Below are 24355 nucleotides of genomic sequence, written 5' to 3' on the forward strand. Positions count from 1 at the left end.
GTGTATGATTTCCTAGTGGTTCGGGGGGAGACCACGTAAGCGTTGCGCAAGAATTAGTTGATTTATTTAAATCACTTGAATTTATCCCCATTCTCTATATTTTCAAGTGCTGATGGTCTCTAATAAATAATAATGATGACAATTACAACATTCACTCATCATAACATTTCAGATTATATATAAAAAAAGTCGTACGTCATATTATTAATAAATGACTTGGTTTCGAGGCCTGCCTCTCTCTCTATCTCTCATCTCTCTCTCTTCCTCTCTCTCTCTTGGTTTCCTCAACACACCCCTCCCCCCCTACCCCCACCCCACCATCCTATGGTCTTTCCACGGGCCCTTTGGGTCCTGCACCGCCTTCCCGTGGTATGTTTATTTTAGACATTCAAGACTAGTCATTTGCAACCTTTACCTGCCAAAACTGAGACCTCAGTTTTTCCTTGTAATCAAGGCGTTCGGTCTGTGGTCGTCGTACTTCATGTGACTAGGCTGACGCGCCTCTGGAAACACTTGTAAACACCTGTTCCATTGTGTTGGATTATCCATACAGATGTCTACATGTTTGGCGTGAAACTGAAAATGACGTTTAGGTGAACTCCGTTGTAGTGGATCAATACAGATACTCATTTTCATAGATATTCAGTTTCAGGAGAGAGAGAGAGAGAGAGAGAGAGAGAGAGAGAGAGAGAGAGAGAGAGAGAGAGAGAGAGAGAGAGAGAGAGAGAGAAATATACACATTATTGGTATCAAATTTTCCCCCCATTTGATTCGACGAGACCGATAGATATTATTGTTTGGCTACAATTTTGACGTATAAAAATGCTTTTATTTTCTTCAGCAGTAATAGGTAAACGACCTTTAAAGGTTATTCACTTAAGGATTAATCGAAAGGTTAACCATGAATGGGTTTCAAATTAGGGGAAATATATTGTAGGATTATTTAATTTATTTTTTTAAACTTTTTTCCTGTTATTTGAGGATGGAGATAATGGGTATTTAATCGAGAATCAGAGTACAGCTAAAGAAGTTAGGCATCCCAGTGAGATGAAATTGTACTGAGAAAAGAAAGTTTTTTTTTTTTTAAAGAATACACCCGTCTTTCATGATAAAAATGAGAGAGAGAAAGCGAGAGAGGAGAGAGAGAGACGAAGAGAAGAGAGGAAAAGAGAGAGAGACGAGAGAGAGAGAGGGAGGAGAGGACGATGAGAGGAGAGAGATTTTGGTTCGGCAATTTTCTATTTTTGTAGTTGAAACGGTTTTCATAATTGAACTCAAAGTATTTTAAGACTACATAACTCCATTAATGTAAAAAAAAAAATCTTGATTAATGTTACGAAAAAAACCCCCACAGATATTTCTTAGCATTTTATTCGTTTAAGCACGCGTCTGGTATTTAATTAGGTGGATTCCATTATTCTCTAAATTACGGCATGAAGCAGCCATTCGTCATAATTAATTTCAAAAGACATTTTTCAGAAATTGCTTCTTCTTTTTTCTGTTTGCCAGGAATGAATTTAGCATGATTTTTGCAGCTCATATATTTACACTTGTTTGATTTTTTTTTGTTTTTTAGTAAACACGCACGCACAGACATGGGAGCATTTATATATATATATATATATATATATATATATATATATATATATATATATATATATATATATATATATATATATATATATATATTACACTCATTACATTCAAATCTTGTGAGAATAAACTGTGAATACACACATTCCATATGCTCATAGTAGTATAAATCTGGATAGGTTCTTACGAATTGATATCACATGTATTTATTTATTTCTTTTTCTTGTAACTTCCAGGAAATCTCGCAACCTGTCGGAAAAGAAACGCCGCGACCAGTTCAACCTCCTCATCAACGAACTGTCCAGTATGGTGGCTTCCAACAACCGTAAGATGGACAAGTCCACCGTCCTTAAGGCCACCATTGCATTTCTCAAGAACCAAAAAGGTCAGTACTCTATTCTGTCATCTGTGATATATATATATATATATATATAATATATATTATATATATATATATATATATATATATATATAATATACCATTAAAGCATCTGCGTCGGTTTAGAACAAATCGAGGACGCTGGTCCTGAGGTACTCCTCTCCAGTAGCTTCTAGTGCGGCTCTTCAAAAGCGAGTCTATCGTGTAGCCGTCTGCGCATGCGCGACTGAAGACGCTCCTCGTCGCATGATTTTGCAGGTCTGTACTACGTTAGGAAGATTACAAATTTCTGGTTAATTTGTTATATATATATATATATATATAGATAGATAGATAGATAGATAGATAGATGGTGAAATTCGGTTTTAAACGATTTATTTGCTGTGAATAAAGCTCATGTTATGTCAGCTGAGAGAGAGAGAGAGAGAGAGAGAGAGAGACTAGGTTTTCCCTCAACAACCATTAGCATGTTTTTCTGTCGTAGAATATTAAATAGAGAGAGAGAGAGAGAGAGAGAGAGAGAGAGAGAGAGAGAGAGAGAGAGAGAGAAACTAAGGTTTTCCCTCAACAGTCATTAACATGTTTGTGTGTTGTTGAAGGAGCAATGTTTGTGAGCGTGTTTGAGAGAGAGAGAGAGAGAGAGAGAGAGAGAGAGAGAGAGAGAGAGAGATTAACCTCAAGTAGAATATGTTTTGTCGAGGAAGCAGTGGTTAGGAAGAGGTGGAGCTTAGAAGAGCCGAAGGTCTCTTTTTCTCCTTCACTTCGGGGGAAGGGAGACACATATAAGAATATGAATATATATGTTAGGGAAGGCTTTTTGATCCTCGTACAAGAGGGGAATTGCCTATCTTACAGATCGTTCTTCGGAGAGTCTCGCTCTTACTTCCTGCACGTTTTTTTTTTTTTTTACGTGTTTTCAGTCTTGTTCGTGTGCCTGGGTAGGGATTTCTTACGAGGACACTGGCGCGCGCACGCACAGACACACACACACACACACACACACACACACACATATATATATATATATATATATATATATATATATATATATATATATATATATATATATAAGCGAATACCACAGGAAAATGATAACCAGAATTCAAGCGCTTTCTTTAGTAAAGACGAGCGCTTGATTCTTCTGTCTATGATTTTCTGTGGTATTTGCTTATTTAATAAAGTCACGGGCATTTGCTTTGATTTTTTAAGCATATACATATATATATATATATATAGTATATATTATATATATATATATATATGGATATATATATATATATATATATATATTATATATATATGTATATATAAGCGATACCACAGGAAAATGATAGAGCATCCAAGCGCTTTCTTAGTAAAGACGAAAAGCGCTTGGATTTCTTCTGTCTATGATTTTCCTGTGGTATTTGCTTATTTAATAAAGTCACGGGCATTTGCTGTGATTTTTAAGGATATATATATATATATATATATATATTATATAGATATATATATATATATATATATATATATATATATATATCTATATATAATATATAATATATATATTATATATATATATATATATATATATATATATATATATAACATACTTAATAAATCACAGTAGATGCACGTGACTTCATTAAATAAGCGAATACCACAGGAAAATCATACACAGAAGAAATCCTGTGGTATTCGCTTATATATATATATATATATATATATATATATATATATATATATATATATATATATATATATATATATATTCTTAATATTATATTATATATGTATAATCTTGCCTGGTCCTGACGAGCCATAGAATGTACTAGAAGCGTTTTTTTTTTTTTTTTTTTTTTTTTTTTTTTTTTTTTTTTTTTTTTTGTTTTTTTTTTTTTTTTTTTTTTTTTTAATCCTTCCTTGTCTCCTCTGACAGAGCGGTGCTGCATAGAATAGTTGTTTATTATAATGTCTGTGTTTATCTTTAGCAGTCGCTGTTTCGTTTCATATTTCATTGTTATAATATCAAGGAAGAAGCCCAGTCCAAGAACCATCAACATAGTCCGACAGTTCATCTGTCAACTTCGTGGCCTTCTTGATTTAGCATTGCACTTACTCTCACTATTCATAATCTACACAGCTAATTTACATCTTGCGAGAACACCAGGGATTAAAGGATATTGAGATCTTTTCCGTTCCAAAACTCTCTTGTTCTCTTGTGCATTCTACCATTCTTTCGGCGCGACGGAACAACTGTTTTTAATCTCTGCTAAACTTTTTGCTACGTCGCTGTAATATGTACGGATTTCTCGTTGTGCTATTCTGTGTAAATTTCGATTTACCTTCCTTTCTTTATATCCATGATGGCAAGTTGTTTCAACAGTTACTTGCAGACACCCAACTGCAACATTCAACTGCATAGTAATAATAATAATAATAAATAATAATAATATAATAATAATAATAATAATAATAATAATAATAATATCAGTAGTATAAGAGATCACCATTTCATTTGGATTCATTTATTTTTGGGAATATTAGATATGACTTACCTGAGACGAAATTCGTAGGAAAAAGAGTTTTAATGCATTTGAAACTGGGGTAGGTTTGCCTGTATGATGATAATAGTAATGATATTATTATTATTTTTTTTTTGCTCTATCACAGTCCTCCAATTCGACTGGGTGGTATTTATAGTGTGGGGTTCCGGGTTGCATCCTGCCTCCTTAGGAGTCCATCACTTTTCTTACTATGTGCGCCGTTTCTAGGACCACACTCTTCTGCATGAGTCCTGGAGCTACTTCAGCCTCTAGTTTTTCTAGATTCCTTTTCAGGGATCTTGGGATCGTACCTAGTGCTCCTATGATTATGCGTACGATTTCCACTGGCATATCCCATATCCTTCTTATTTCTATTTTCAGATCTTGATACTTATCCATTTTTTCCCTCTCTTTCTCTTCAACTCTGGTGTCCCATGGTATTGCGACATCAATGAGTGATACTTTCTTCTTGACTTTGTCAATCAACGTCACGTCTGGTCTATTTGCACGTATCACCCTATCCGTTCTGATACCATAGTCCCAGAGGATCTTTCCGTGACCGTTTTCTATCACTCCTTCAGGTTGGTGCTCGTACCACTTATTACTGCAAGGTAGCTGATGTTTCTTGCACAGGCTCCAGTGGAGGGCTTTTGCCATTGAATCATGCCTCTTTTTGTACTGGTTCTGTGCAAGTGCCGGGCATTCGCTTGCTATGTGGTTTATGGTTTCATTTTTCGTATTGCACTTCCTACATATGGGAGAGATGTTATTTCCGTCTATCGTTCTTTGAACATATCTGGTTCTTAGGGCTTGATCTTGTGTCGCTGTTATCATTCCTTCAGTTTCCTTCTTTAGCTGTCCCCTCTGTAGCCATTGCCATGTGTCATCGCTGGCTAGTTCTTTAGTCTGTCTCATGTATTGTCCGTGCATTGGTTTGTTGTGTCAGTCCTCTGTTGTGTCTGTCATTCTTCTGTCTCTGTATATTTCTGGGTCTTCGTCTACGTTTATTAGTCCTTCTTCCCATGCACTCTTTAGCCACTCGTCTTCACTGGTTTTTATTATTATTATTATTATTATTACTAACGTCACGTGATACCAGCTATACCAGCCATACCAGCACCAATACCAGCCCTTGAAACCAAAGACGACCCCGGCCCGAACTGAAGTATTATTATTATTATTATTATTATTATTATTATTATTATTATTATTATTATTAAAACTATATTCAGGGCTGTCGGCAACTGACGTTGCGTTAACAAGTGTAGTTCTTCGGAGCGTCGTCTGGTTTGCAAAAGAAAAAAAATCATTGGGTGGTCTTATCGCTTTCCATTTCAGGAATGCATGTATCTACATTTATATTTCCTTGCTCATATTCTATTGGTATTCATTGGGCACTATATTCAGCATCTGCGCCGTTGATAGTTTTCTTTCCCTCGCAATGTTGCAAATTGCAGGGCACATTTCAAAGTTTGATTTTCCTGGGTGCGTGCGTTTACCGGAGAGAGAGAGAGAGAGAGAGAGAGAGAGAGAGAGAGAGAGAGAGAGAGAGAGAGAGAGAGAGACTTTATTGTCGCCTTGCATGTACAGTGTCTTCTGGGCTGCCCTGTGAGGCCTATATTATATAAAGGCTTATTTATTTATTTATTTATTTATCTTGTGGCGGAGTGGGGAGATGGGGGATTGGGGTCCTTTTTTTCTGAGAGTTTTTTCCCATTTTCTTTCGTCGAAGAATACGGTGAAAGAATAACGTTGTACTGTGTACTGTGACATTATACTTTTTTGCAGTTCCTCTAATCCTTCCTTTGAATATGAAACGCTGTCATATGTACCTTCATATCATGACCCATGAATAGAGAGATAGTATAAAAAAAGCACGGTGGTTGCTCAAACTAAAATTTCACATGGCATCTTCTTAGAGAGCGAGTATGAGTCTCCTGTATTGCAAGAAATGATGGGACTAAAAATGTCGCAGTTCATAAGATGAATTCTGTCTAGAGTTAAATAATGTGTAAATATAGAAATGGCGGTAGTGTAGAAACAGGTGGAGGTCGTTATACCCGACTCTTGTAACGTATATATATTATTATATATATATATATATATATATATATATATATATTATAATATACACACATATATATATATATATAATATATATATATATATATATATACACCCAACTCTGGTAAACGATATATTATCTATATTATATATATATATATATAATATATTATTATATATAATATATAATATATATATATATATACTATATTATATATCTCGTTACCACAGTCGAGTATAACCACCTCCACCTGTTTTACACTATCGCCATTTCTATATTTATACATTATTTAACGGTAGACAAAATTATACACACACACACACACACACACACACACACACACACACACACACACACACACATATATATATATATATATATATATATATATAAACACAAAATTATACTGCTGTATACATATGTATTTGTATATATATTTTTATAGCTAGAATACAATACGAAAAGTAAGTGTCATACCGTTAATTATTTTCCGTAGTATAAACTCCTTTAAATCGAAATTCGAACCATTTTTGGAAGTTCAAATCAGAATTTTAACATTTAGGTATTGCAGGATTGAACAGTTATCTGCTCTAACTCGTCGCCTTTTGAAAATGTTACTAATCAGTCTTTCATATTTCGAAACTTCCCGTTAAATTACTTATCGTGGAAATAAGTTCATCAAGTATGGTACTTACTGCTTGCGGATGCTCTATCAAGCTAATGAAATGTGGCTATCAGCCACCTTAGAGTTTTCCCATTACTAGTCCTAGCTCAATACTTGACGTATACTACTCTCACCCACTCTTTCATAAGATTCCTGATATTTTATTTCAACTCTCTCTCTCTTTCTCTCTCTCTCTCTCTCTCCTAAGGAAATATCATTAATATTATGCAGTTATAAACCCCTATTCATATGGAACAAGCCTACTAGGGCTAGTGATATGTAATTCAAGCTTCCAAAGAATATGATGTTCATTTGAAAGAAGTTAGAGAAGATGATATGGAGTACAGAAAGAAGACACCAGTTATTACAAGAAACTTAAAGATATTTGAATAAATTAACGAATAAATAGGTCGAAATTTAGATAAATGATTAAAATACCAGGTGAATGGTTTTTTTAGGACACTGATATATGGTATCTTCGCTTGAACATTTGACGTTGTATTTGCGTAAGTTCCTCAGGGAAACTGTTCCAGAGTACAATGATGTGAGGAATAAAGGGGCTATATAATCCATATGTATATGTATATGGGATGTTCTAGGTTGATTGTACCCTGTCAAGATTCTTTCACCTTTCTTTTCTCGTCTCTGTTGATTTCGGTAATAGCATTCTCACGTTACTCATCGTAACAGCTAATTACGGTCTTAAAATAATTGTGTTATTCACAAATGTGTTATTAACTCGCATAATGTTCCCAGTTGTTGAAAAAAAGTTAAGTATATCTTAGTTTAACCAGACCACTGAGCTGATTAACAGCCCTCCTAGGCCTGGCCCGAAGGATTGATATTTTTACGTGGCTAGGAACCAATTGGTCACCTAGCAACGGTAACTACAGCTTATTGTGTGATCCGAACCACATTATATCGAGAAATGAATTTCTGTCACTAGAAATAAATTCCTCTGATTCCGTGTTGGCCGGGCCGAGAATCGAACTTCACACCACCGGATTGGTAGCCGAGCGCGAAAACCACTCGTCTAACGAGGAAGTTCCAGTTGTTGTAAGAAGGGAAAAAGAAGGTAGCGTAAATAAAAGTATAGGTTAAAGTCTGTGGTCCCTGTCGGCTTGTTCCGTATGGAAAGGGATTTTACTCTGAATAATAATGATAATATTAAGTTTTATCGTCGTTGCCTCCTGTACTTCATCATCATTTCGTCCCGTGCAATTTCAGCTGAAGTCGAAATCCCCGGCGGGGGAGAATTTCCTTTTATATTCCCGCCGAGCAGGAAGGCTTCAGCATCATTTCACCTCAAGCCAGACGTTTCTAGAGATGAATATATATGAGAGGTGTTTTTCATTGTGTCCGTCAAGGAAATGACGGTGTTTTTATTTTTCTTTTCATCTCGGGTTTATTACGAATCTGCGCTTGAATTACGATTTCAGGGAAATGACCACAGGGCGGTTTCCGTGTTTTCAAACCAAATGTTTTTTGTTTTTGTTTTAATTGTTGTTGGAGCTCTGTTTGTACTATATGAATATATATATATATATATATATATATTAATATATATATATATATATATATATATACACGTCATATCACATTACCGTGATTCATATACATATATCGACTACAAATGTCCTTTAATATTTTAATTCGCTCTACCCCGGAATTAATATATTTTCATATATGTTTAACCTTGAGGGAATTTATTAAGCGATAATAAATTCCTCCTCGGTTAAACATATATGAAAAAATATATTAATTTCCGAGGTAGAGCATATTAGATATTAAAAGGGACATTTGTAGTTCGATATATATATATATATATATATATATATATATATATATATATATATATATACATATATATATATATATGTATATATATATAATATATATATATATATATATATATATATATATAATATATATATAATATATATATATATACTATATACAAAGGTAATGCCACAGAGGAAAAATGATAAAAATAGAAAATCGTTTCTCTTCTGCTCATTTTTCCTCCGTGGCATTACCTTTATTCATACAGAGTATCACGTTCTATATATTTCGTGATCAAGTTATACATATATATGTACTTTGTTATCGCATCTTCTCTTTTTCTATCCCATTGCAGAGATCTCCGTGCGAACCCAAAGTAACGAGATTCGTGAGGACTGGAAAGCCCTCCTTTCTGTCCAACGAAGAATTCACTCACCTTATGCTTGAGGTAAGTTCTCCTCCTCCTCCTCCTCCTCCTCCTCCCCTCCTCTCTCTTCTCTTCTTCTTCTTCTTCTTCTTCTTCTTGTGGTGGTGGGTTGGTGGTTTTAAGGTAAGTGTGTCTATTCCTTTATTTGTATGAATATTCGTACGCATTTTCCATTATTTCTGTACATGGCGGATATTTAAAAGTAAGTGTGTCTGTTCCATTGTTTATATGAATATTCATACGAATTAATTTATATGTGCTTGGTGGATATTTGAAGGTAAACATTATTCCAACATGTTTATGAATATCCTTACTTATTTTATATGCACGTGGTGGATATTTGAAGATACGTGGGTCTATTCCTTTATAAATATGGATATTCATACGTATTTTCCATTGTATATGTAGGTAGTGGATATTTGAAGGTAAGTGTGTCTATTTCATCGTGCATATGAGTTCTCATATGTAATCTCCATTATGTGTACGTCGTGGGTATTTGAATTGTGGATATTCCATCATTTATATGAACCCTTGTACATCATTATGTTATCTGGGAAATTGTTTGTATGTATAATTTATAATCGGAATACATACATCGTTGTTATCTCCGTATGAAGAAAAGTTGAGTGGGGTTTCGATAATGATGCATTGTGCTTGCATTTTCCTGAAAGATTCACGGGGGGTGTTTTTCTTGGTGTTAAACAATGTTAGAAGGGTTTAGCAGAGGTTAAACGACGTTAGAAGGACTGGTAATGGAAAAGCAATGGGTCTCTAGACAAGGAGAAAGACCAATAGATAACGTTCATCACGAAAAAGCTTTTGAAGCTTGATATTAAATAAATAAAAAAAATAATTTATTATGAGCAATACTTACATTTTGATCTCTTATCTCTTTATTCGTTAATTTTCATAATACCTTCTGAATTTTCATAATACCTTCTGTTGCCTCTTTCTAATGAACACCATATTATTTTTTGGAAGCTTGAAATTCAAGGTATTGGCCCCTCTGGGCTCTTTCCATATGAATAGAGTTCATCTTTCGATTAATAATAATAATAATAATAATAATAATAATAATAATAAAGCGCCTCAGTGGCGTGATCGGCATGGTCTTGGCCTGCCGCCTCGGTGGCCGCGAGTTCGATTTTCGGGCATTCCATTGAGGTGTTAGAGATGTGTATTCCTGGGCACTCCATAGAGGGGTGAGAGATGCGTATTTCTGGAATCGAAGTTCATCTCGACGTGGTTCGGGAGTCACGGAAAGCCGTTGGTCCTGTTTGTTGAATAACCACTGGTTCCATGCAACGTTAAAACACCATACAAACAAACAAACAAACAATGATAATAATAATGATAATCTTGAAATCATATGTTTCATTGTTACAAAAATTACGAATGATTTCTGATGAAAGTTAAAGTAGTGGAAGAACTGACAAACCGTGTCTTCAATATTTATGGGGATGAAGTGACTCTAGATGTCATGGACGGTTGTGGATGTCAGGTTGTGGGGCCAAGTAAAAGGTAAATGCCAAGGACGTCTGTCTATAAAGGGATCACGTTGAAAGTACGTGTCAATGTAAGTGATATTCAAATCGCGAAAATACTTTAGAGGGATAGTGATGTCGGATGGTTTCTGAAATGTCCTGGTATTCCGGGAATCAATGTTGTAGATGGTGGTTGAATGAGAAAAGAGGTCCGATGCTTGGTAAGTGCATAAAGACTTACAAAAAAAACTTAATCAATAGTTGGAGGCTAGCTAGAAACGTGAATTAATCTTCATTGACAAAATTAACAGCCGTTACTGTTTTCATGATAATGAAGCTTAATAAACTAAAAATTACTCATAGCAGCATGCGTCTTGAAATGGAGAAGCAAATCCAAAGCTATTTGCGGTCACGTACATCCAGAAATAAATTTCTGCAGGGAGGTTTTGTCCCTTTTTCTCCTTAGAGATTTATTTCTAGATAAACGTACCTACGAATAACTGTGTATTTGTTTCTCCAATGATACTCGTAATATCTTTATATATACATATATATATATATATATATATATATTATATATATATATATATATATATATATTATATATATTACCCCTATCAAAACTACACAAGTGGCAACTCTCACCTTTCAGTAGCTGGCCGGTCTCTCTTTGCAAGCACTATCAAACTAGGCTAATGAGTTCACGTAAATACTAAAATATGCTATTTATTTCCCAAACCAGATGAACATAAAATGGAACAAAGTGACTAAGTCTGACCCACAAAAGAACTGTAAATTATCATTCTACTCTCCTGAATTAGTCTTAAGTAAAAACCCCAAACTTTCAAATTGTCAACCACTACATTTCGAAAGGCAAGTCTTAGAGAATCCCGTCTCTAGAATAATGACAGGGGACCCATCTGAAACAAAGAGTCATATCCATTATATTTCCCCACCTCACAATTAATGTTAAATAAATGTATACACTTCACACTTCTCTCTTTTCAAAGGCGACTGTTCCTAAGTCATTTAAATATGTACCATACGTCTTTGGTGGGTCTGTACCAGCACCTGATGTCATCTGAACTGTCTCTTGCCTTGCCTCCGGAGCGTGTGACTTTTTCACGCTCTAGAGGCTTCGACCTCACAAATGCACACTCATCATTTCCTTCTTCGAGGCAGGCTATCACTGTACTCCGTTTTTTTCCATCTGTCCATCCGCCTGTGGTGGTTGTGCTTGGTAACACTGCGTCCTGGGCTTTAAATAGTTACTCTATGTGTAAGTTTTAGGTAAATAAAAGGATATCTTGGTGTGCATTTGCAACTGAAAAGTGTTTTAATAACTTAATGTATGCGAATTACACCGTTAATATTCGAAATAGGATATTATTTAAAGCCCGGGACGCAGTGTTACCATGCGCAAACACCACAGGCGGATGGACAGATGGGGAAAAAAAACAGAGTATAGGTGCTTTCTGTCTCCAAGCCAAGAAAGCTGGCACGTCGCAATCCATTACACGCATTTACGTTCTTCTTTTAATATATATATATATATATATATATAATATATATATATATATAATATATATATATAATATTGCAATTTGTGACAACCGTAGCCTATATTATATGATAAACGACATCTTTACAGACTTTCTGTTTCCCAGCTCGGGACCAACCTATTTCTTCAGATGAACCCCTATGCAAGTAATGCAGTCGTGCTGACCGCCTCTTGTATTGCGGTTATTTGTGGTCGAGTGGGTTCAGTGAGCGAAATAAGAGCTCTCTCTCTCTCTCTCTCTCTCTTGTACTTAGTGTCAGTTCAACTTTCTCCAAAAGATCAAGGTCACTTTCGCCTTTGGATTGCGCGTAGCACTTTCGTCTAGCATTTGCTCTTCTTGTCTTGTCATATTCATTGTTTGAGTGACGTCATTTGGTTTTTGGTTTTTTGGGCATGATTATACAACTGCGCGCGCGCACACACACACACACGTTTGTATGTATGTATATACATACACACATATATGTGTGTGCGTGTTTGTGTCTATGTGTTCTTCTATAAGAACTTCTGACAGAAAACTGATGACTCGGAATCATATTGACTTGTTGTATCTTGTGCTCTTTTTTTTACCTGGAAGGGAGAAGTTATAAAAAACGCAGGAACAATAGCTATTGTTTTGAGGGACGGTGGGCAGTCACATAAGAAATGATGGCGAATAGTGGTCACATAAGCGTTCTGGGTATATAAATAATGTTTATTGTGTGTATGTGTGTGTGTGTAAAAGAGAGAGAGAGAGAGAGATCAGATAGAGCGCGATAGAGAGAGGAGAGAGAGAGAGAGAGAGAGAGAGAGAGAGAGAGAGAGATCACTCTTTAAGGAAAAATTTTTTATGCTGTTAGAATGTCATGAGCGATTACCATGTTGAAATTTAGAATTCAACGCAATAAAAAGATGTATCTTCAACTCTGATAGAGTAATTACCACTGAGTTGCATTGTTGTTCACTTTGATATCTATCATTTAAATAGTATTAACTTTTGACATGGTTCAGTTTTTTTATTTTTATTTTTTTTATTATTTATTTATTTATTTATTTATTTATTTTTTGTTTAGTAATTCTTAATCCTTGTGGCACACGTAAAGCTCGCGATTTCTTGTATAAATTTTGAATAGCATTGATGAGCTGACACAGCTGCTGCTCTTCGTTGGCTCGTACCGTCACCTACTGAAAATTTGCTGAGTCACCTGAGTGTGTTGAAATAGGAGCCACCTATGGGGAGTTGTATGCATAGAAGGGTGGAAGGTAGGTGTGCCAATTCCCCCACCTCCCCCTCCCCCACCATCGAAGTCTGAATATTTGTTGAGTGTGCGACTGGATGAAGTGAGCAAGTCGTCGAATATTCGGAAAAGATATGGTTTTGTGAGCACGAGTTATAAAAAGAAAAATGAAAACATTTGTGCAAGTAACTTATTCTATGCGTACGCAATGCGCGCGTGCGTCATTGGGACTGGCGTGACATCGCCTTAGGCCACGAGCGCCGGGAGCCATCCGATTGTTTAGCTGTCGGCCTTGTTCGTAGATAAGAAAGCACAGTCAGATGACTTGGCTCTTCCTATGGCAGAAGGCTTACCGGCAGGAGGGAGTGACGAAAGGCGGGTATGGGTAAAAAGGCAGCATGATCTTGCAAAGATGACGTTAAAAAATTTGGCAGCCGGCTGTATGGTGGCTGGATACGCCCATATATATTCTCTTCTCTCTCTCTCTCTCTCTCTCTCTCTCTCTCTCTCTCTCTCTCGAAGCAGGGACTACATGCAAGACGCATAGTTTTTGTGTTCATCTACAACCGGGATCCGATAAGACTCTACGGTATTGCTTTGCTCACGTTCAGCATTCGAAAATCATAATGAGTTGAAGTTGTAGTAGTAGTAGTTGTTGTTATTGTTGTACTATTAGTAGTGGTAGTAATAGTAAGACAATTGTCTCATAATAAGGCAAGTCAGTGACCATAATGAGGGAGAAAGAATCCTTAATAAGTCAAATAGGGCAAGGTGTAGTACCTGGAGGTCGGAGACTCCACTACTCTGGGTCGTAAGATCTGAATGGCTCTCGAGCTGTGTAGACGCCCTTTGATGTAAACAATAATGTTCAACTTACAAAGAATGAAAAAAAATGAGAAAAGTAGTTCACAATGTAGTTCAGCAATAAAAGCCGCTGCCTTTGTCTAAGTACTTTTGAACATCAGGAGGATAAACTCCCTTTCCTCTCAGGGAAAAAAAAAAAATATTAACAATCCTCTACGCTTATTTGGGTCTCATTATGTTTAGGGAATTTTCTTTAGTTTTGGAGTGGAAGTTTTTAAAAGTGACCATTTTCATGCATTCATTCAGTGTCATTTAAAAAAAAAAACAAAGAAAAATACGACAGGGATTCGGTAAAACATGACACACTTCATGCTTGTCCATGTGTTTCAGAGATGTCCCCTACTAATGGAAAGGGCCGGTCGAATTCCTTTTTCTATCCCTTTGCGGAAGAAAATAAGACGAAGGAGGAAGGAAGAATGGCAGGGCTTGACCTAGGATGAAGTGATCGGTTTTCAGCGTCTTAAGAAAGACCATTACGATTCTAAGAAACACAGAAGCATGAAGTGACTCCCATAGTTACTGAAACATTTCTACTTACCTTGCCTTCACGCTCATCGCCACTGTACCGCACAGTGCGTGTGGAAACACACTACTTTGGATCAGCTTTATCTCAGAATTCTTTTTGGAATATTAATTTTCATTCCTTTTACTGTATCTCCGCTCGTATTCTCTTCTTTGCATTTATTCCTAGCAACTGTTTCGTATGGCAGCTACGGGGATTTTCGCCTGTTACACCTTTCAACCCTTACGCTCTCAGTTTCTCTTTCAGCGCTGAATGACCGCTTAGGTTCTATATACCTTGGCCCTTGGCCTAAATTTTTATATTCTCTTCTTATCATTTGTGCCAGAACTATTATTTTTGTCAGGTTTCACTCCCTCAAATATCGAGAGTCAAGTGGAGATTGTAAACCCAAGAGTCAGGCATTTTTTATCACGCTTTCTTATTGTAATTTCTTTAGCGTTTTGGTTCGTCCTGAAACCTAAGTACTTATTCAGCATGCACACATTAAAGTACATTATTTGGGTTACATGTATGTAGGTAGAATATGTCCCTGTTTCACTTATCTCTCAAATTAATTTTGCTTCGGTGGCCATAGTTTGTATGACGTCACTCTGAAGTATTAGATTGACTGCGCATGCGGCCTGCTTGGTCGGTTCGTCAAGAGCTTCTTCTGTTTCTTCGGCCTCTCGCGTTTAATCTTATCCTTTTCATATAGTTTAACTTTAGTCATTTTCCTGTAATTCCTGTAGTTATGAATCGTCTATTTTCTTCTTTACCTTTATATTGAATCTTGCAAATGGTGTATATTTTTTGTATATATTGAAGCTACGAATTATCTATCTGGATATATTCATGAGGTTTTTATTCATATAGATTTTTTGGCATTATGCCAAGCACTGGAGCCACTAAGGCCATTCAGCTTTGAAACGGAAATGGACAGTAAAAGGTTTGAAAGGTGTGACAGGAGGAAAACCTCAAAGCAGTTGCACTATGAAGCAGTTGTTAGGAGAGGGTGGAGAGTAAGATGGAAGAAAGAGAATATGAACGGAGGTACAGTAACAGGAATGAAAGTAGTTGCAGCTAGGGGCCGAAAGGACGTTGCAAAGAACCTTAAGTAATGCCATATCCCGTTAGATAACCTTTGAATGAATATCTGTTGATCATCTTCAGGATAACAATAGTATTGCAACTGCCTGTGCAATGACTAGGGGAAGCAGCGATGAAAATTGTCATATGACGCACTCGGGAATAATAACGAAGCCATATTGGAAGAGCATCTAGGGATTTGTCCAACCGTCGATCATTTATAGTGACAGAGTAGACGAGGCGCTCTCGCAATATGCTTTCGTTATTGTTCTCGGGTCAAATTACAGTTTTCATGGCTGTAGTCTTGGCTTGAGATAAATGAAAACAGAAATTTTGTTGTCCAATTTTTTTTTTTTTTTTTTTTTTTTTTTTTTTTTTTTTTTTTTTTTTTTTCTTTCATTTCGTGAACCTTGTGTTTTTGACTCTCTGCTTGGCTACAACTGGTATTAATTTTATATAAGTGTCAACATCATTCCAAACCCCCCCCCCCCCCCCCCCAGGGGGAAAGTGCTGTCAGCGCACCTCAAAAAGCGGTGCACTGTATATATTCTTGTGGAATATATATATATATATATATATATATATATATATATATATATATATATATATATATAATATATATATATAATATATAAATACTCCAATAACATAATATGTGATATATATAACCTCCAATAACGCAAGGGCGTCGTACGGATGAAAACCCTATAGCAAAATCTTTTACCTCCACCCTCTCCCTCTCTCTCTCTCCCTCATAAGTGGCCGGGGAAACTACATTAAGCTTATGAAGTTGCTACGAGAAGGCCAAGAGCTCGGAAATAGCACCTCGCGGTTATAAGAGCTTGAGCGGCAGCCCGTAATTGGTAACGAGATCTAACTAATAACAAGAAGCGGCGGAAAGAAAAAAACTCCTGATTGGAGCAGAAAAATGTTCGCGAACATACACACTCTCTCTCTCTCTCGCTCTCTCATCTCTCCACACACACACACACACACACATATATATATATATATATATATTATATTATATATATATATATAATATTATATATATATATATATATATAAATTTCTTTTTTTTGGTTTGTGTGTGTTGTGTGTGTGTGTTGTGAAATAAATAACGTTCCTCAACAGAAGGAGAACAGACACACACAATTTGAGCAAAAAAATAAATAAATAAATAAATAAATAAAGGCTCCTCAACAGGAGGAGAACACACAGACACGCACACATTTGGAGAAAAAAATAAGCAAGTAAATAAAAAATAAATGAAATAAATGTTCCTCACAGGAGGAGAACATACACAGACACACACACAACATTGGAGCAATAAATGAACAAACAAGTAAATAAATAAAAATATATATGCATATATATATATATATATATATATATATATATATATATATATATATATATATATATATATATATATATATTATATATATATAATAAATAAATAAATAAATAAAGGTTCCTCAACAGAAGAACACACACAGCCACACACAATTGGAGCAAAAAAAAAAAAAAAAAAAATCGTCAACTGAAGACACACACACACGGTCACGTACAATCACACGTCGACGTGGTTCGGAAGTCAAGTAAAGCCGTTGGTTCCGTTGCTGAATAACTGCTGGTTCCATGCAACGTAAAAACACATACAAACAAACAAACAATCACACGTCCGTGTATAACAGATTCCGCATTCAGAATGGTATTAAATAAAAGCATAGTTTATTCGCTTTTATTTTTTTTTTTTGCGTGTTTATTCAGGAGCAAACAATGCCAACATTGTTTTACTCTCTAGGTACAATAAAGATTTGTTATGGGACAGTGGTCAAAAATCGGTGATTGACAGCAAAATGTATTTGTTACAGTAATGCGTTTGTTCAGATATTGTATTTAAATTGCTAATATATATATATATATATATATATATATATATATATATATATATATATATATACACCCTATGTATATTTGTGTTCGTTTGTGTGTGTGTTTGTATTACAAGTAAGAGGATGAAAAGTAGGTGATGCATATTTCAACTTTACTTCCAGCTAACGCTTCAAAGCATGGCTTCATCATCCTGGCTATAGTACAAAAAGGAAAAAAATAACAATAATTAAAATCAACACGTAAGACTCGGTAAAAATCATTGACGTTGATACATAGATATTATAATGTATGATATATATATATATATTATATAGATATATATATATTAGATATATATATATATATGTATATATCAATATATTATATATATCACATGGATATATATATCATATTTATCACTATATATATCTATATATATATATATATATACATACATACATATATATCTGTATAGATATATCATATATACACACACACACACACACACACTATATATATATATATATATATATATATAAAATATATATATGCATATATATATACAACATATATATATTTTATTTATATATATATATATATATATATATATATATATATATATATATATATATATATATATTTATATACGTATCAGGTATTTTATTTGACTTCGTATGTCACAGTGTGGCGAGAACTCTGAAGGAGAATGAAAGATAAAGTGTTTGGAAGCGACGTCGTCATGACGTAGCTGGTTGACGTGATGCTATTGAAACGACGTCACAGGTCACGTGACCTTCGATGCCGAAGCATCATTATTAACGAGTATAAAACGTAAAATAAAAAAAAAATAAAAAACTTTTTTTGTGAAATGTCTGATTTAATTAAATTTACGCATTTTCTTCAGGGGCGGCCAAAGTAACTGATATTCAAAGTAGAAAATACAAGGTTTTTTTTTTTAATTCATTACATTTTTTTTATTAATTGATATTTTAAAGTATTGTAGAAGAATCACATGAACTGAAATTATCTAAAATACAAAGTAACTCAGTTGGTAAACAGTTTGTATTGATTAGTATTTTTAAGTAGGAACCTCACACGAAGCCCATTTGGAAGATAGGTTCCGTCATTCTGCAAATATATATATATATATATATATATATATATATATATATATATATATATATATATAAAAGCTTTCGTCTTTACTCAGACATTGTCAAGGAGTTAACTCCTTGACAATGTCTGAGTAAAGACGAAAGCGCTTGGATTTCTGACTATCGTTTTCCTGTGGGATTCGCTTATTTATGAAGTCACGTGCATCTACAGTGATTTTTTTAAGTATATGTATATATATATATATATATATATATATTATATATATATATATATGAATAATTATTACATCATCGTGATTTATATATATCATTCGAGCTACAAATGTTCTTTAATATCTTAATTCGCTCTACCAAAGGGGAATTTTTTAGTTGATAATAATTTCGTCCCCTCATGGGATCGAACCACCGTCCAGTGGACAGGAACGAAATCAGGAACGGACAGTGAACGAATTGGATAGCGTCACTGTCCGTTCCTGATTTCGTTCCCGTCCATTGGACGATGGTTCGATCCCATAGAGGGGACGAAATTATTATCAACTAAAAAATTCCCCTTTGGTACATATATGAAAATATATCAATTTCAAGGTATGGCGAATTAGATATTAAAGGACATTTGTAGCTCGAATGATATATATATATATATATATATATATATATATATATATATATTATATATATACGTAAATATATATACTATATATATATATATATATATATATATATATACATACACATATACACATAGTCATCTATAAAGTAGCCATATTCTCGATTGACTTCCTAGGTCGAGAAAGTTACAGTATTATTTAGAGGAACGTGCCAAAACGTTGTAGAGCGCTGGGGATCGAACCCTGGGGCCTTTCGTTGGTGTAGAGGAGGGGTTCATAAACTTTCGATGACTCCAGACCCGGCCCCCCCCCCCCCCCCCCCCCCCCACCAATGAAATACCAAAATAACCCCCCCCCCCCCCAATGAAATACCCAATATGGTTCCATACCCCCTATGCTTAGTCCCCTTAAGTCCTATTTGTTGACAATATGACTTAGTTTTATAATATCCTTTAGGTATGAATAGCTAGGAATAGAGCATACAAGAAAATTAAAAAGATTTATAATCTTATATAGCTATTTATTTACAGAATGTAAAATGTAAATAAACATTGTACCCATGCATGCATTGACGCATTAAAATCAAATATATACAAATATCCAGAGATCAAGTCCCATACCCCCAGCATGTTGTTCTTATACCCCCTGTTAAGGACTACTGGTGTAGAGAGAGAGAGAGAGAGAGAGAGAGAGAGAGAGAGGAGAGAGAGAGAGAGAGAGAGACTTTTCGGTTCATAGGAAGGAAAATGTTGATGTACGAACCCAAAAAACACACATCTGTATTTCAATGAGCTTTTTGTTTTTAATTTTTTTTTTACCTTAGGTTTTATTGACGATCAGTGTTTTGAAATGAACTGCCTCATTTTTTTATTTTATTTTAATGGCGTCAAACGAATCAATTGAGTCGCCTCCACAGGTCATTGGTATTTGAAATAATGAACCTTTTCAAACGATTTTCAGAAAACAGAAAAAAAAACTAGTATTTTTCATCTGAGCTGGGTCTGGATTCACCATCGTTTAGCAAAATAGGCAGAGCTTTGTGAGAGAGAGAGAGAGAGAGAGAGAGAGAGAGAGAGAGAGAGAGAGAGAGAGAATATGATGCTTCAGGACTGATATAAGATACACTGAAATATGCCAAGACGATGTCATTCTCGTGTTATACCTTGGCAGCTAAGGACTTTTGATATTGTCAACAGTTCAGACATTGACCAAAAAGAGAGAATGCTTTATTAATCTTTGTCCTGCTCTTTTCCTCCTTATTTCATATAATATCCAGGTTTTATTCCAATTCCTTTTATAAGCCTGTTTTAAATCGTTGTTTCCCACGAGAGAAATTGTTTAGCCTTTTCGATATTTAATAAGTTACTTGCCAGACGCAAGAAACTCGGTGTTAAGAGGGGGAAAAAAAAAAGAAAAAAACTTTGAAGGTGAGTGGGTTGCAGATGCTGTTGGGTGAAGTTGAAAATATTTTTGATTTTCTTACCGAGTGGGAGTTAGGTACGAGTCGAAGGGGAAATGAGACACCAGAAACAAATTTCAGTTCAGGAAGAAATAGGAAGGCAACGCCCACTCGCCATTAGCGAAGTTTCGATAAATTCAACCCTGCATCTGGGATTCGACACACTTTATTTTTTTTTTTTTGCTAGTTGTTTATTTAAATCCTTGAGTTCGCTTTGGTTACTTCAAGACAAATATATGAAAAAGATTTGTTCTAACGATTTTAAATCAACAATAAGTGACTGAACTTTATTACTCTAAAAGGGGTATTTTTCGGGACGTCCATAAAGAGACCGCCACTGGGCTAATTCTAAACTCAGAAAAAGGTTTCGTCTAGATTGATTTACTCATAGGAAAGGTGATTTATTTTGAGATGTGTAATGTTAGAGAGGTTGAACAGCTATATAGTAGATTCACATCAACCGTGCATTTGATGTCTTGGCCAGTCCCTTACGACGCTCCTGATTGGCTGCTGATAAGCAAATGACGGGGGTGGAAACTCTCAGTCTCTCGTGAGAGTTCTCATAGGCTGGATATATATGTTCCACATCTCTTGACGGATACTTTTGAACGACGTATCCCTCAGGAGAGGTGGGGCACATATCCTACCCATGTGAACTCTCGAGAGAGACTTAGAGTTTCCACCCCTGTCATTGGCTTATCAACAGCCAATCAGGAGCGTCGTAAGGGAATGGCCTAGGCATCAGATGCACGGATAATGTGAATCTTCTATAGTTAGGAAGGGACCTATGGAAACACAAGATAAGTAAAAGACAGTGATAATTCAGGTTCATCTCTTAGGTGTCTATTTGATGCTGTGGTTGTTGTCGTGTCCATTATTTCGAGAAGTTACATTGACTTCGTGAGTTAAAACATTAAATTTTAGTTTTTATTTTATGAACGAGTATTTTTCTCTTAGGTAAATGTTATGAACTTTCCTTTCTGTTGTATAATGGCCCTGAATATCCCAAGGCTGTCCACCGCCTTGGGATTTTGAGCTGTCTCGAGTCGAACTCCTTTGGGATTTGGACTTTGAGCTGCATCGAAGGAACAGTCATTTTCGAAGAGTTTCATCATCCTGTCAGTTTGAATTTCAGTTCGATTAACCGTAGTTTTACCCTCTAAACAACCGGGATGAAAAATGGTCATTTTCAATGATGACGGTGATGATTATAATCAGAATCGTACTAAGAAAAATGACCAACTTGCTTACGAAATAGTTCAAAAAGGCACAAACTTTATAAGCAGTCCTTCACAGAATGGAACACCATATATATATTATATATATATATATATATATATATATATATATATATATATATATATATATATATATATTATTATATTAACACGTATATATATATACACACATATATATGATATTATATATATATATATAATATATATATATATATATATATATATACATAATATATATATATATGTAATATATATTATATATATATATAATAAATATAGTTATAATATATATATATATATAATATATATATTAATTAAAATTGATAAGCATGAAGTCAAAACATCAATTCGCATCAGTTCAGTGGTAAATTTTGATGGGATTCGATAAACGTTTCAATAACCTTTAACAATAGAAGTGTCTTAGTTTCACCTCCTGTCTTGTAGTGTGTGTTAATTTAGCCTCAAGTGACAGTAATTGTAAATACATTAAGTCTTATACGCTAGTTTATATATATATATATATATATATATATATATGATATATATATTATTATATATATATATATATATATATATATATATATATATATATAAACATCTCTTTGGTACATTCGCCGAGGTACATTCGTCAATACGCGCTGTTAGGCGTTCGACGAGTCTCCTCCCCTGGCCGAATTGTTCATCAGTTATATAATTCCCCTTCGGAGATATTCCAGAGGTAGAGCGAATTGGACCTCAAACAACATTTTGTAGGCTAATGTTCGTGAATGTAAACAGTGTCACGGTGTATGTGATATATATATATATATATATATATATATATATATATATATATATATATATATATATATATATATATATATATATGAATAAGCGAATCCCACAGGAAAATGATAGTTAGAAATCCAAGCGCTTTCGTCTTTACTAAGACATTGTTAAGGAGCTCCTTGACAATGTCTGAGTAAAGACGAAAGCGCTTGGATTTCTGACAATCATTTTCCTGTGGGATTCGCTTATTTAATTATATATACATACATACATACATACATACATACATACATACATACATACATACATACATACATATATATATGTATATATGTATATGTATGTATATTCAGATAAGGGACAACCAGGGAGGTATATGAAGCCTCGTGGAAATGGAATAAGATGCCAACGAGTAATAATCGATTATGTTTGCATATTTTGGGAATACGCGTTGACGTCAAACATGGGAAATCTCAAGACTATGAATATAAATGTGCTTTTTACATGAATGTGATCAAGTATGATCTTTCAATACCTCTCCTCTCTCTCTCTCTCTCCTCTCCTCTCTCTCTCTCTCGAATACTCTCTCCTCCTTCCTCATTCTTCCTCCTCCTCTCTCTCTGTTGCCATCATGTGGGCAGGTTTGCTGTAATTTAGAAGTCGTTATATATAACTATATATATATATATATATATATATATATATATATATATATTATATACATATATATATATATATAGTGTGTGTGTTTATTATTGTATAAAGTAAGAATCGGTCCCTCTGTATGATGGTATGTTTTTTTTCATAGCGGGGAACGTCCATTATTAACTCATTCTTCGACATATTCGTAGATCTATTTTGGGCTGTGACTTATGCATATCACAGTCTCTGTCTGTCTGTCTGTCTGTCTGTCTTGTTGGATGCTATGACGTCAGTATTTCTATTCTGATTTAATCAGGGTTATTCCCCAGCTAGAATGCATATAGACGAGAGAGAGAGAGAGAGAGAGAGAGAGAGAGAGAGAGGCGTAATTATTTGTTGGATTTCCAAATAATGGGAATCAAAAAGGGGGTTGGGGCGGCGGGGACGAATTTAGGCCCCGACATACAGGTTGTTGGGTAATGCGATGGTATCGATATC

At 34.8% G+C, this 24355-nt stretch overlaps 1 protein-coding gene across 1 annotated transcript in view; it reads left to right on the top strand.

Moving 5' to 3' along the window:
- LOC135208834 (circadian locomoter output cycles protein kaput-like) overlaps nt 1–24355 on the top strand; it is a 341286-nt gene that overhangs the window by 202805 nt on the left and 114126 nt on the right. The window contains 2 exon segments of the mRNA XM_064241398.1: nt 1830–1978; nt 9364–9456. Of these exon segments, the coding sequence (XP_064097468.1) occupies nt 1830–1978; nt 9364–9456 (242 nt within the window).

Source organism: Macrobrachium nipponense, chromosome 35, assembly GCF_015104395.2.
Source record: "Macrobrachium nipponense isolate FS-2020 chromosome 35, ASM1510439v2, whole genome shotgun sequence".
Lineage (NCBI taxonomy): Eukaryota > Metazoa > Arthropoda > Malacostraca > Decapoda > Palaemonidae > Macrobrachium > Macrobrachium nipponense.